Source organism: Hyperolius riggenbachi, chromosome 1 (assembly GCF_040937935.1).
Source record: "Hyperolius riggenbachi isolate aHypRig1 chromosome 1, aHypRig1.pri, whole genome shotgun sequence".
Classification (NCBI taxonomy): domain Eukaryota; kingdom Metazoa; phylum Chordata; class Amphibia; order Anura; family Hyperoliidae; genus Hyperolius; species Hyperolius riggenbachi.
In genome coordinates, this window is record NC_090646.1 from 516,260,217 (window position 1) to 516,275,232 (window position 15,016).

Here is a 15,016-nt window from a genome sequence, read left to right on the forward strand (position 1 = left end):
TCAGATGCCCCCCCAGTCCAACCCTAGGGAAGAGAGAGAGATGCGAGAGAAGATGCAAGAGAAAAGGAAGGAAGATAAGGTGAGAGAGAAAGTGAGGACAGAGCAGCGAGAGAGGAGAGAGATAGTCCCTGGGCATTGCTGCAGCTGGCTAGTGGCCTAGTCATAAGTCCCAAAGGCTGACCGTGCAGCTGATTTACAACAATGGGGCTGCAGGCACAGTGGTGGTGGAGTGCAGGATATCGGGTACCCTGTTGACCCTGTGGTGGAGAGGCTCTGGCAGCGGAGAGCATGGGTCTAATGGCTGCTGGGGCAGTGTGATGCTTGTGTCCCGATGGTTGCTTGTTACAGTGTCTGGTGGCTGAAAGAGCAGCATGGCCAGTGACCCGATGGCTGGTGCGGCCCTCAATCAGATCCAGGAGCTATCCATGGCTGAGGCTCCACGTGGCTTTGGTCGGCTGGGGAGCGGCAGCAGAGAAGCTGTGTGGGTTGTCTCCTGGGGCTCCATGCTGCTCTGATCGGCGGCTCCTGCTGCAGCTGTCGCCTCCCTCCATGTGTTATTCTGGTCTCCTTGGCAGCGGCTCAGCATCAGCTGATCGCAGTGGCCGGAACAGCCGAGAGCGGCGTCATCTGTGCAGGCCATGTACCATAGGCCCACACCACGTGGACACTGACCTCTGGGTCAGGCGCACCCGACCAGCAGGGTGGCCGGTGGCCTGCACAGCGTCGTCCTCCGTGGCTGGAACGTGCTGGGAGCCATCAATGCCGTAATAGGATCGGCGTGGGTGGCGCCGCTGATTGCCCGGGGCAGCGGCAGCAGATCAACAGAGCCCTGCGCCGCCTCTCCACGCCTACACACCACTGGCAAGCAATGCACTGGCGAGGTGATCAGGGCTGGGGTCTGAGGGCGTTCTGAGCGTGTGGGCGGGTTGATTGGGTGCCCGCAAGGGGCAGATTAGGGTCTGATCTGATGGGTAACAGTGACAGGTGGTGATATGAGGGGATTGATGGGTAATTAGTGGGTGTTTAGAGGAGAGAACAGATGTAAACAATGCACTTGGGAGGTCATCTGACGGCGGGTCTGTGGGCGATCTGATGGTGTGGGTGGGTGATCAGATTGCCCGCAAGGGGAAAGTTAGGGGCTGATTGATGGGTGGCAGTGACAGGGGGTGATTGATGGGTGATTGACAGGTGATCAGTGTGTCATTACAGGGGGGATAGATGCATACAGTACACAGGGGGGGGGGGGGGGTGATCAGGAGCCCCCAGGGGGCAGTTTAGGGCATAAAAGTGTTGACAGATAGTGACGGAGTGATTGATGGGTGATTATGGGGGTGATTGGGTGCAAACAGTGGTTTGGGGGGTGGGTAGAGGGGGGGGGGTCTGAGGGGTGCTGTGGGCGATCAGGGGGCAGATCAGTGTGTTTGGGTGCAGACTAAGGTGGCTGCAGCCTGCCCTGGTGGTCCCTCAGACACTGGGACCACCAGGGCAGGAGGCAGCCTGTATAATACGTTTTGTATACATTACAAAACGTATTATACGCTTTGCATGTGGCGATCGCGGGGGTTAAAAACCCGCCGGCGCTTCCGAACGGCCGGCGGGTTGTTGTCGCGGGTGGTCGGAGCCAGTTGTCAGGTAAGCGCGCGTCACCAGTGACGCGATCGCTCCCCGCACATGCCGAAAGGACGCAACGCCGATGGGCGTATTGCGGTCCTTTCGGCGTGCACTTTGCCGCCGCCCATCGGCTGTGGGCGGTCGGCAAGTGGTTAAATCCAGTCTACATACAATTTGCATTACACACCTGAACACAAGCCGGAATTATTTGCAGCTCACTGATCAACTATACTGCTGAATAACTATGGCACTATGTAAGTTCTGAATAACAAACAAATAGCAAATGAATAAATGGGTCTATGTCCAACAGAACTCACTTTGCTGTAGACACAAAGTCATTCAGCTCTCCTCCCCCTTCCTCCAAAGCTTCCAGTGTTCTTGCCTCTCCTGTGGACTGGAGACCAATAACTACACACTAAAGAAAACAGAAGAGCACTTATGTTATACCTTGTGGAAATCCTATTATATGCTTACAATTAAATATGCATAGCCCAAACTTACTTTTCCGTTTTTTATTTCCTCGCGTGCAAGTTGTACCACTCTCCTGACTTTGGATGCTATGCAGAGGTATTTGAAAAATCTCTGATGTGCAGACCAAAACTGACCCCACATTGACTTCTTCATTCGCTGCTCTGCATCAATCAAGTCAGCAGCTTGTTGAAACCTCTCTCTGGCCAACACCCACTTAAAAGAAGAAAAAACAAAAAACACAAACACAGGTTTAGGTGAACACTAGGCTTTAAACAAACAACAAAAAAGTTACTCTAAATTTGTAAAAGTGGTATGTACATTTTGATTCATCCTTAAAGTGAACCCAAATTAAAAATACAAGATTTCAGAAATAAAATCTATTTTCTAAATTATAATAATAAATAGCAGCCTTTTTTCAGCTGCATGATGACAAATATAAAATATTTTACATTTATTGGAGGAACCCCTCCCCTTCCTTTCAAATTGCCGGGATTTTTCCGGCAAACTGGTGGAGTAGATGGTGTCCGGCAATGGAGGAATTGCTAATGGCCGCCCCCAGTATAACCCTAGCTATGAAAAGAGAAGGGTGAAAAGCATGCACTCAAATGATCATAGGTTTGAAGGAGTGTTTATTTATCTTTGTACGTGTCAGAGTGGTGCAACTAAATATTTTTAATTAAAAAAATGTTTGGTTTGGGTCCGCTTTAAAGGAAACCAGAGAAGGGAAAATGAAAGATTTTATACACACCTGGGGCTTACTCCAGCCCCATCCTCATGGATCACTCCCACGTCGCTGTCCTCTGCTGCCTCTATCGCCAGTACAGGGTCCAGTCACTTCTGCCGGACGCGGCCAGTTGTACGCATTCACAGGGACTCCCTTCGTCTCGCTGGCGCCTGCTTTACGGAGGGAGCGCACCGCGCTTGCATCGACTGGCTGAAGTGACGGGACCCGGTACCGGTCATAGAGGCAACGGAGGAGCGAGCCATGTGGATGGGGCTGGAGGAAGCCCCAGGTACGTACAAGTCTATTAATAGTTTCATATGAGTCTAATACACCATTCTTTTCAACATTAAAGAGACTAACAAAAAAAAAAACCCTGGGCCTTGGGAGTGGGAAGCCTCTGGATCCTAATGAGGCTTCCCCCATCCTCCTAAGCCTCAGGGATTCAGCACTGTCTCCCCTGAAACTGTAGCAGACAAGGTTGTAGGCTGTACAGCAAACGCAGTACCGCCTGCCTGCGGCAATCCTGCGTAGACGCAATAACTGCTTTTCGTTTGGGTTCAGGCGGAACTATTCAACGTGCGGACCCAATCGGGCTCTGATAGTTCTGCCTGAGCCCCATCAGAAAGATGCTACTGCGCCTGTGCAGGCTCGCCGTAGGTAAATATTTACCTTGCCGTTATTCGGGGGCTGCCAGTGCTGGATCCCAGAGGGTGAAGAGGACAGCGGAAGCCTCATTAGGCTCCAGAGTCTTCCCCCTCCCAAGGTAAGTATCTTAGGTTTTAAGGGATGGCCAATAAGATACAGATAATTACGAGTTGATGCAGAATAATGCAGTGAGGGAATTTCTGTAATAGATCAAATGGCAATTTAAAAAATCTGCGATACAAAACCAACCACTTCTGATTTTGTTTAAAGTTACATTTTATAAACAGTGGGGAGGATGCTTTATTACACACTGAGCAAGAAGAAACTAGACAGAAAAATCAATCAAATATTGAGCTTTAGCTGCATTGCTGGCAACCATGAGTAAAGCGCTGTACACGCTAGGTGGTTCTTGGCTGAGGCGGTCAGTCAGGGCTGCCTCTGCTGAGAATCAAGTGTTTGTACAGCGGCTGTCAACCCCCTCGGTGTGTCAGTGATACATCCCGGATAGTCTTGCCCAAGTTCGTTGTGCTCTTCATCACACCATAACGCGTAAGGCCAAGCTCCCGTCTAGGTAAGAGCTTTTCCATACTAGGGCATAAGCAAGTAAGGTCAGTGTATGCCAAGTACAACAAAGCTGGCCATGCAAAGCCTTTTTTCCTCCATGCATGAGCGCTTTGTTCTGCTGGCCATGCGCAGACCTTAATTGCGCATGCCCAGTATGAAGATCATACCCTGACACAAACACGGCCACAAGCAAGCAACGGTGGGCTCAAGGAAGTATCTTTTAACCCTTTGTTCATCACAGGTTGGCTTTGAAAACATCTCATGTCTTAGTTTCCGGAAAGTAAACTGAAGTCTTAAAGAGAACCTGTACTGAGTAAAATTATTTAAAATAAACACATGAGGTAACTTCAAATGAACATTACATAGTTACCTTGCCATCAGTTCCTCTCAAAAGCTCACCATTTTCTTCTTACAGTGATCCCTTCCAGTTCTGACAACATTTTGTCAGAACTGAAATATATCAGTTGCTGCCAATTATATATCAGTTGCTGTCAGTTACAGCTGAGAGGAGAACTGATGTGTCCATGTTTCCCTATGGCTCAAGTGGGCGATGTTACAGTTTAACAGTGTGCTGACCAGGAAGCTGTTATGGGGTAATAGCCATTTTCAAAATGGAGGACGGAGAATTCTATTGATCACAGTGGACAAACGGGACGCAGGAGAGGAAAAATAGATTTAGGAGTAGACTGCACGGGAGGCAAGTACGACTTGTGTATGTTTATTTTGACTTTTAATTTTCAGTATAGGTTTTCTTTAAGCCTTGTAACTGTCATCTGTATGCTGATGACACCCAGATCTACCTCCACACCCAACATATCCCCCACTACCATGGATAAGGTCTCCTCCTGGATGTCTGCTAGGTTCCTGAAACTAAATCTAGACAAAACGGAAATTATGATCTTCCCACCCCAGCCATCCCTAAACTCCCAGATGTGCACATCACTGTTAACCACACTACCATTCGCCCTACCTCTCAAGCCCGCTGTCTGGGTGTCACCCTGGACTCCACACGCTCCTTCACTCCCCATGTCCAAAACCTTACAAAGTCCTGCAACTTCCACCCTTTCCTGAACTGTCACCACCAAACTCCTCATCCATGCTCTCATAATTTCCCACCTTGACTACTGCAATGCCCTTCTATCTGGTCTCCTTATGACCCGAATAGCCCCACTGCAGTCCATCATGAATGCGGCAGCCAGAATTATCCACTCCTCCCATCGCTGCACTACGGCGGCTCCCTTCCGTGAATCCCTCCACTGTCTTCCTATCCAGTCCAGAATCAGATTCAAGATACTGTGCCTGACCTACAAATCTGTCCACAAAACCTGTCCAACCTACTCAGCTACTGTAATGAACTTTGCCTGACCGCCTCCCGCATCACCCAGTCCCATGCACGCCGCAAGGACTTCACAAGAGCTGCTCTAACACTATGAAACTCCCTACCTCCACCCATTAGGGCAGCCCCCTCCTCCAACATCTTCAAGAAGGTCCTCAAAACTCACCTTTTCACTCTGGCCTACCACCCCAAACAAGTGCTCGAAACCCGCAGCTGAACTCTGGTCCCCTACCCTTCATGTCCCTACCGCTCCCTCTAGATTGTAAGCCTTTGGGCAGGGTCATCCTTTTGTGTCCTACCTGATCATGCCCCTCCATTACTGTGAACCTATGCTATGCATCTGAGTGAACCTAACTTGCCTAATCTCCATGCTCCCATTCAGTGACTGACTAAGCATTACCTTGTACTCATACTGTGCTGCGTGATCTGTTTTTTCTTGTATTTCTGTATTGTCATATTGCTGTAAGTCACCCCCAAATATTGTATGTAACCTAAACTAATGTCCAGCACTGTGTAATATGTTGGCGCTTTATAATTACAACAGATAAATAAAAAATAAATAAATTGTACGTATGCTAGACTGTTTTTGGACAAGGCTGTTAGTTGTTGCCACCTCTGTTGAGGATCTAGCATACGTTAATAGTTTGGAGTAAGTCCAAAGTAGACTCGTTTCAGAAAAGTAGTAGGATCCTCATTCGAGTCAGCCACCATACTTGGCAACAAATCAATTTGTATGTAGGAGGATCAGTTTGTATTTGAGATCACATCAAAAAATCAAAAGGCCTGCTGAACAGTCAAACTGACCTGAAAACTGACTAGTGTTGTTACCTGAAATTGTCTAAGGCCTGGAACCCACTACAAAACACTTGGCACATCGCATCTAGTTAGGACATTAAATAAGTTAAGGAAAGGGAGGTGCTGAAGGGGGTGTGGCTAGAAAACAGCAAAAATCTATTCACCCTTCGCACTCTCACATGCAAATGCTCAAACATGCATTCACAGATTCACTCATCCAGGCACAACGGTTATCCCTACAGCTAAGTTAAAAGCCGGGGTTTTAGTTCACAGAAGAATGCATTCTTATTCTTAGTCACCTATACTGTGCAGAAGTACCCAGGTAAACATAGGTGTCCTAACTCTGGCCCTGTAACATGCATAGTGCAGACATGCAAACACATTCATTGCATCAAACCGATCAATGGATTAGGAGCACACATCCTGACGTCCTCTCCTGGGACAGATAGTGCATCTTACCAATCGCACAAGGGAGCTAACGTAATGTATCCATGTGCACCATGCACATAACCAGCATAAGATGTGTGCATGCTGACAAACACATACAGGGGAAGGAGGGAGTGCACTGAATTAGACCCTAGCCACAGGGGTCAGTAACAAGAACAAAATACATATAACCAGGCACATCGCATCTAGTTAGGACATTAAATAAGTTAAGGAAAGGGAGGTGCTGAAGGGGGTGTGGCTAGATAGATTTTTGCTGTTTTCTAGCCACATTTTTTCTTTTCTGCCAGTAGTAAATATGATTACCTGCAGGCTCCCAGTGGATCAAACGAACAAATTACATGGCAAGTATTGATCACTTCTTCATCTATTTTCTAGTTTAACTTCTCACTTTGCAATGTATGGACTTTTTTTGTTCCTAACCATCATTTTTAACTTAAGTTCCTCTTTACCAAAGTATTTCAGGCCCTTTGTGGAACGAACTAAACCTGTGCCTTTACAAAATGCCGACAACCCTGACAGGTTCGGTCTAAGCCAAAAAAAAATAAATAAAAAAAAAATATTGCAACAACCCTGTAAAGCTACAATCACAGTATGCTGGGTTCCTGGCGTGGGACGGTCGCAGCAGATCTGATATGTGATCCACTGTAAGGCTAATATCCTATGGCACTGGGTTACCACCGAGGACGGTCACAGGGGATCCAATGAGTAATTCATGGCTACGTTCATGTTTTTTTTGTGGTGTCCATTATGATTATAATGGACACATTGGACACTATGCTATCTATGACACGTCTGTGTGGTTTTCATAGTCATGCAAGATGGGCCGGACAACCTGACAGCCAATTTTGACGCAGTTCTGCGCCAATGTTGTGGGCAACCGCCACAGGTCGTAATCAGTGCTTAGTGACTAATATGAGAGAGAGAGAGAGAGAGAGAGAGAGAGAGAGAGAGAGAGAGAGAGAGAGAGAGAGAGAGAGAGAGAGAGAGAGAGAGAGAGAGAGAGAGAGAGAGAGAGAGAGAGAGAGAGAGAGAGAGAGAGAGAGAGGTAACCCAGAAGCAATCAGTATACTTTTGACATATTCTTACCAACTTCACAGATTTGTTGTACATTTTCACATAATGTTGGGTTAAAGGAACTTCTTCAATTTTGAAGGTCACACCAGTAAAGCTCAACTGTCTCGCTATATACATGCCTCTCAGCTTCATATCCATAGCAACAATTTCCATGGCGCCCACACCCCTAGCAAAACACAAATGTTGACAAATTTATGAAAAATCTACACACAATAGGTTAATCACTGCAAAGTAGTAGATGCAGAGGATCAGCAGGGACAGCCAGGCAAAATGCATAAAAGGAAATAAACATGGTAGGTAGCCTCCATATCCCTCACTTCAGTTGAGCGTTAATTTGTGGATACATTTTATAGTTATAACGTACTGTTACAGAATGACTTTTTACATCTGGAAATCAGGGGAGGCTTTTTTTTATAAGAGCACAATCTTACCTCCCTTTCTACCGCCTGGATGAAGTCATTAAATTCTCTAAAGGGAGTTCCTTCTCCCCAAATACCCAAACGACTCATGTAAGCCATATTTCTTGGTTCAGAGGCACCTACAAGACAAGATTAACATAACTAAAAACCTTGAAGGGAAGTATGTTTGGTTCAGTAAGAACACAAAAACTTACATACCTGTGGCACTAGCATATATAACTCTGGCTTTAGGCAGTTTGTTCTGTAGCTCCAACACTGCCAATCCAGTTTTTGTTGGTTTTGAAGAACCAACTGGACACAAGTTTTTAGCTTTGTGACATTCGTCAAATACAATCTAATTTACTGTTAAGGAATAAAATACATGCAATGGAAACAAAAAACCCACATGTATACGATTTCATGTATAAAAGCAAAGTGTTGAATGAATTAACAGTTTGAACCCAATGAAAAAGGATACAACCTCCATCAAAGTCCTCTCCGCACCAATGAAGGAGCTGCTTTAATCGCGTTTTGTATTTACCACCAGACTGGCTTTCCCAATTAGAGAAGAATAGGTTGCAAATATAACACCTTTCTTGACACTTCCATTATGCTTTGATGAGATTTTACCATATTTAAACTGCAAAGAAAAAAATCATTTACAAATTAGAAAGGTTAAGAAATAGGCAATAAAAGTCAAAACTGTTTGAAAGAAGCTATTGAACCTACCTTGTTTAGAGAATGTACACTAATATTTTTTGCTCCAATATCTCTCAAATCCCTTTCTGCATCATATTTTAAGTCATTGGACACACTGAACCTACAGCAGGGAAAGAAAAGTGTAAATTGCATGTGAAATGTAGATACAACCTAGAAATCTATGGTATGTAAATTACTGATCAGAAGATAAGGAGGTGCATTACAGTACATAGCAACAATGAGAATATAGGACGTTTAAAAGCATGCAGAGTAAACATCACATTAAAGGATACCCGAACTGACATGTGACATGATGAGATGGACGTGTATGTACTGTGCCTAGCACACAAAATAACTATGCTGTGTTCCTTTTTTTTTCTTTTCTCTGCCTGAAAGAGTTAAATATCAGGTATGTAAGTGTCTGACTCAGTCCTGACTCAGACAGGAAGTGATTACAGTGTGACCCTCACTGATGAGAAATTCCAACTATAAAACACTTTATCAGTGAGGGTCACACTGTAGTCACTTCCTGTCTGAGTCAGGACTGAGTCAGCCACTTACATACCTGATATTTAACTCTTTCAGGCAGAGAAAGAAAAAAAAAAGGAACAGCATAGTTATTTGTGTGCTAGGCACTGTACATGCACATGTCTATCTCATCACGTCACGTCACTTCGGGTATCCTTTAACCACTTAACGACCGCCTAAACGCCGATAGGCGTCGGCGGGCCGTTAGTGGTATAGCATGGAAGCGGCCCTTTCATGCCAGTTCACAGGGACTGTCTCCGTGAACAGCGTGCGAGCCACCGATCGTGGCTCGCACGCATAATGTAAACACGGCGGGGAAGAAAAAATACGTAGATCAGCGATCCTCGGCCTCTGATTGGCCGGGGATCGCCTGCATCTGATAGGCAGAAGCCTATCCTATCAGGCGCAGGACGGAAATCCGTCCTGCGGCGCTCAGAGGGGACACCAGAGGGAGGGAACGGAGGCGAGGCCAGAGAAAAACGCTGCGGAGGGGGGCTTTGAGGAGCCCACCCCCCGCAAATCAATAATAGCCGGCGGCGATCAGACCCCCCAGCAAGACATCCCCCCTAGTGGGCGAAAAGGTGGGGGGGGGGGGCGGAAGTCTGAGACGCCCTGGCACATACCTGATCGGTGCTGCGGGCTGTAGAGCCCATGCAGCACCGATCACTGGAATATTCCCTGGTCCTTAAGTGGTTAAAGTGAAACCTCCGGACTAAAAATCTACTCTGCGAGGAGAACACCAGCGCATACCACTAAGGCTGCATCTGAAATGACCACAGGCGTCTCACCCACCAGGGCAGCTATAAATTCTTGCCTAGAGTCGGAAGGAGGAGCCAGGAGCACTGCTGAGTAGTGAGAGAAGAAATGGCTCTCAGCCCACTCAGGTATCAGTTTACACAACAGCAGCTAACCAGCAGCGCCTGACTGGACTCATAACTGGATTCACTGACTGATTAATTCAGTTCCTTCAGCTCAATGATTCAAAGAACCACAGTAATGAGTCAGTGAGAGAAGGCTCCGAGTACAGCATCAGCTTCTGAGTCCTGACTCTTCACTCTGTTTCACTGATTCATTCAGTTCCTCTCTCTCTGCTACTGGTAACTGCGTGGATGTAGAAAGTGAGCTTAGCAGGATTAGCAGCCAGGCATGGACTGCCCCCCAGGCCACCTTTTATTCAGTGATTTAGGGATGGTCTGGTGTATTCAGGTTTGTTGTTGTACAGCAATGTGAAACACTAGGCTAGCTGATAAAAGTGCAATTAGAGGACAGGCAAGCTGGTAAATATACACAGCATGATGCAGAGCTTGCCTGGAGGGTCCCCTGGGAAAACATAGGTCTTGTCTCTCCTCTTTGTTATAATGACTGCATGTGCAGATAAGGTGTTAAACAGGTTGAAAAAGTTTTGACAGTCCCTAGACCTCCAGGGAGGGCTGCTTCTTCTGACTTGTGTGGGAGACTGGCAGGGACAGCAGTCCTATTACCGGCAACTAGTCTCTGTGTAATTTGGGACTGCAATACAGATTAGCTCTCTGCTCCATCTCCTGCTATTCTCAGTCTCACTCCACTCCTCCTTTCTGGGCTAGTGCACGACAAAATCACAATAGCAATCGCTAGCAATTTGCAAATGTGACTTGATAATTAGGGCTAAGGCTGCCGTGTGTGTGTGTGTGTGTGTGTGTGTGTGTGTGTGTGTGTGTGTGTGTGTGTGTGTGTGTGTGTGTGTGTGTGTGTGTGTGTGTGTGTGTGTGTGTGTGTGTGTGTGTGTGTGTGTGTGTGTGTGTGTGTGTGTGTGTGTGTGTGTATATGCCGCAATAAGTATATTTTATGGTGAACGCTCTGCTGCATTACAACTATTTTCTGGTGAACCCATGCCGCAATAAGTATTTTCTGGTGAAACGCTGCTGTATTATGATTTTCGGGGGTCTTGGAGGGGTGGGGTTCACCACAGGGTGGGGCCCGCCTGGAGTGACAAAATGGCTAGAGACGCCCCTGGAAATGACCACCAGCTCAGTGTGAAGCACCCAAATAGATTTTCTGCACACTTTGCATTCAACTCAGATGCAAATCCTATGCAAATCTGCTACTACTTATTATGCAAACTGGAAACTCAAGAGGAGGGGCTGGGAGCAGCCAACCTGACAGTTACTTAGTTACAAAGTCAAAAAAAGGTGGGGGGAAAGGCTGCGCGTCCCGAAACACATCTAAACACATCTGTCTAGTAGAATATACTTTGCATGCAAACCATATTGGAAGCTAAAGTTCCTCCTAGTTTAATAAATGTTGGCACTGGTCTAGGATGCAGGGCATGCATTTTTCAGTCTGACAGAAGCGGTGTATGCCTGTGCGATTAACCATTCAATTGCAACGTGTTTAGGGACGCGCAGCCTTTCCCCCCCCCACCTTTTTTTTTTACTTTGTAACTATGTAACTTTCAGGTTGGCTGCTCCCAGCCCCTCCTCCAGAGTTTCCTGTTTGCATAATAAGTAGTAGCAGATTTGCATCGGAGTTGAATGCAAAGTGTGCAGAAAATCTACTTGGGTGCTTCACACTGAGCTGGTGGTCATTTCACATGCAGCCTTAGTGGTATGCGCTGGCGTTCTCCTCGCTGTTCAACAAAATGTAAGTTACACTTTTTTTGCTTAGCTGCTCCCAAGGTTTTAAATTTAGGTTAGGTCACTTGCCCGGAGGTTTGCCTCACCGTGGCGCAAGTGTCTGGTATAATAAACTTTGCATGCAAACCATATTGGAAGCTAAAGTTCCTCCTAGTATAATAAATGTTAGCACTTGTCTAGGATGCAGGGCATGCATTTTTCAGTCTGACAGAGGCGGTGTATGCCTGTGTGATTAACCATTCAATTGCAACGTGTTTAGGGACGCGCAGCCATTCCCCCTACCTTCTTTTTGAAAATCTACTCAGCAGAACTGAAAAGGCTTGGTGTTTCTTTAACAGTTTCACAGCATCAGAACTTTGTTTTTCTTACCAAAGCATCATTTTTAGCTGCAATTTTAGCTAAGCTCCTCCCATCAAAGAAAAAAGCCAGTCCCCCCCCCCCCTGATGCTGTGCAGAGCATGATGGGATTTCCTATGTTATTCACGTTGCCTAGCAACTGGGAGAGGTGCTCAGGACACAGGACAGTTGGAACTGTGTCTCATGCTCCCTGTCCCCTCCTTTCAACCAAAAAGATGGCTGCCATCAAGAAATCAAACATTTGCCTGTTCTTTTAAAACATTGTGGGTAAGAGATTACCTATCTATTTTAATTAACATAACTAATGTAACTTAATGACAGTATGTTTGTTTAGGCTGGAGTTCCTCTTTAAAGAGAACCTGTACTGAGTAAAAATATTTAAAATAAACACATGAGGTAACTTCAAATGAACATTACATAGTTACCTTGCCATCAGTTCCTCTCAGAAGCTCACCATTTTCTTCTGACAATAATCCCTTCCAGTTCTGACAATATTTTGTCAGATCTGAAATATATCAGTTGCTGTCAGTAAAATATCAGTTGCTGTCAGTTATAGATGAGAGGAAAACTGATGTACCAGGTAATGTCCATGTTTCCCTATAGCTCAAGTGGGCGATGTTACAGTTTAACTGTGTGCTGACCAGGAAGCGGTTATGGGGTAATGGTCATTTTCAAAATGGAGGACGGAAAATTCCCTTGATCACAGTGAACAAACAGGACGCGGGACAGGAGAAAGACACTGAGGAGTAGACTACATGGAAGGTAAGTATGACTTGTGTATGCTTATTTTGACTTTTCATTTTCAGTTCAGGTTTTCTTTAACCTCCCTGGCGGTTTATTAAAATCCGCCAGGGGGCAGCAAATACGTTTTTTTTTTCTTTTTCATGTAGCGAGACGATGTCTCGCTACATGATAGCCGCTGCTGAGCGGCATCCCCCCAGCCCCTCCGATCGCCTTCGGGGCGGCTGCGGCGACGCGTATAGCGGCGGATCGGCGGCGATCGGAGGTTACATGCAGCTAGCAAAGTGCTAGCTACGTGTAACAAAAAAAAAAAAAAATTATGCAAATCGGCCCAGCGGGGCCTGAGCGGTGCCTCCCGGCGGCATAGCCTGAACTCGGTTCGGGCTTACCACCAGGGAGGTTAAGCTGCACTGCACTACAGCACAATGAGGTATGTGTAAGTGACACTGAAATGAAATTGAATGTGTAGTACAGTTAAGAAAGAGTATTCGTTGTAAAGAAATTTTTTTAATATTGTTCCCAGTACAGAAAGAGTTAAGACTTCAGTTATCTATGCAAAAGAGCGTCTCATCTCTGACCAAACTTGGGTTAGCTACAGTGCTCTTTCTGGAGCACTTATATGTCAACTAACAGGTAGACAGATAAGATTTTTACTGCAGGCAAGTTATAAGGGTCATTAGCTCTGCTTGTTTTATAGTTTAAAATACAGTGTGGCTTGTAATTTCAAATATGACAGAATTATGCAATGTAAAAAAAAACAAAACAAAAAAAAAAACACAACTATGTATCTGAAAATATATGAGACTTTCTTTGCTACTAATGTTCTATGAGTTTCCTGTACTACATATACAATTTATCATAAGGTTTTTTTGTGTTTTTTTTTTTTTTTTTTTTGCTTCAGCGTCAGAGAATATCAAGTGATGAAAAAGAAAAAAAAAACAAAAAAAACCCCACAACAAACCCTAAACAATAGAGGGAGGCAACCAGATCATCATTGACCCCTCGGAAACTAGCCAAGGCCCTCCTCTTCATGGTCGTGCTTCTCATGTAGGAACACAGCTACACTGCACCTATGCCAGTTTGGCCCACTCCTCCACAGTAGCACAGTGGAAAAAGCCGTGCATGAGTGAAGCAGGCTGTAGCAGCTATGCTATAGTACACGTAAGGGTAATTCGGTGATCCGGCGATCGCTGAACCCTGAATTACATCTCCCTCCAAGTTGTGACAACTCTGAGGGGGAATAGTATTTAATGCCACTGGGAATCTGAGTGGCAGCAGGGTGAGCTATCATTCGGCTCACCCTGCGCCCATCTCACCAGCAGCCTACTAATATGTGGGCAGCATGAGGGGCTCTGTGCTGCCGTGCTAGCTGTACTTTGCGCCTGCAAGCACTATATTTCACACTATTGAATATTTTCAAAGGGGCCCGGCACAGGAACGGAGAAACAAATGAGGAACGGGGAAGCCTCTGGACTAACTTTAAAATACTGTGAAAATGGTGCAATTGTAAACTGCTGGATGTATAGCAGCTTTCAGGAAATGCATGCATGATGCAAAAATGAATACAAAATGATGCCATGACAAAACATGCATAGTATACGCATGGCCTAACAGAAGTGTTCTTTAATCAACACTAACTCAATTTAGCTTGACAATAGGTTCTGTAGTAGTACTGTATACTGGGCTTACCAAAGCGATCTCTTCCTACTTAATAGATAATTTTCAAATATGATTCCACCAATAGTTCTGCCCTTGCCAACTCCAGCACCATCACCGATTAAAAATCCAGCTCTCTCACCATTAGGGAGGAAGGTTTCATGTTGCTATATATCAAAAAACATAGTAAAAATGGTTATTCATATGCAGTGTATGGTTTCCAGATTATGTCACATAGTCACTATTTAGGTTCACTTTAATGATGGATGATTACAGGAAGCAGTTTGTGTAACAGTAACTGTTAGTGAAAAACATGAAACAGTCCTAAACAGAACCCCTAAACATTTATACCAGTATA

The 15,016-nt window shown here is 45.5% G+C and overlaps 1 protein-coding gene across 1 annotated transcript in view; it reads right to left on the minus strand.

Moving 5' to 3' along the window:
- The window catches only part of SBNO1 (strawberry notch homolog 1), a 113,395-nt gene that overhangs the window by 47,125 nt on the left and 51,254 nt on the right, over positions 1-15,016 (minus strand). The window contains 9 exon segments of the mRNA XM_068244404.1: positions 1,929-2,026; positions 2,113-2,295; positions 7,680-7,835; positions 8,102-8,205; positions 8,285-8,428; positions 8,547-8,621; positions 8,624-8,705; positions 8,795-8,885; positions 14,692-14,825. Coding sequence (XP_068100505.1) covers positions 1,929-2,026; positions 2,113-2,295; positions 7,680-7,835; positions 8,102-8,205; positions 8,285-8,428; positions 8,547-8,621; positions 8,624-8,705; positions 8,795-8,885; positions 14,692-14,825 — 1,067 coding nt within the window.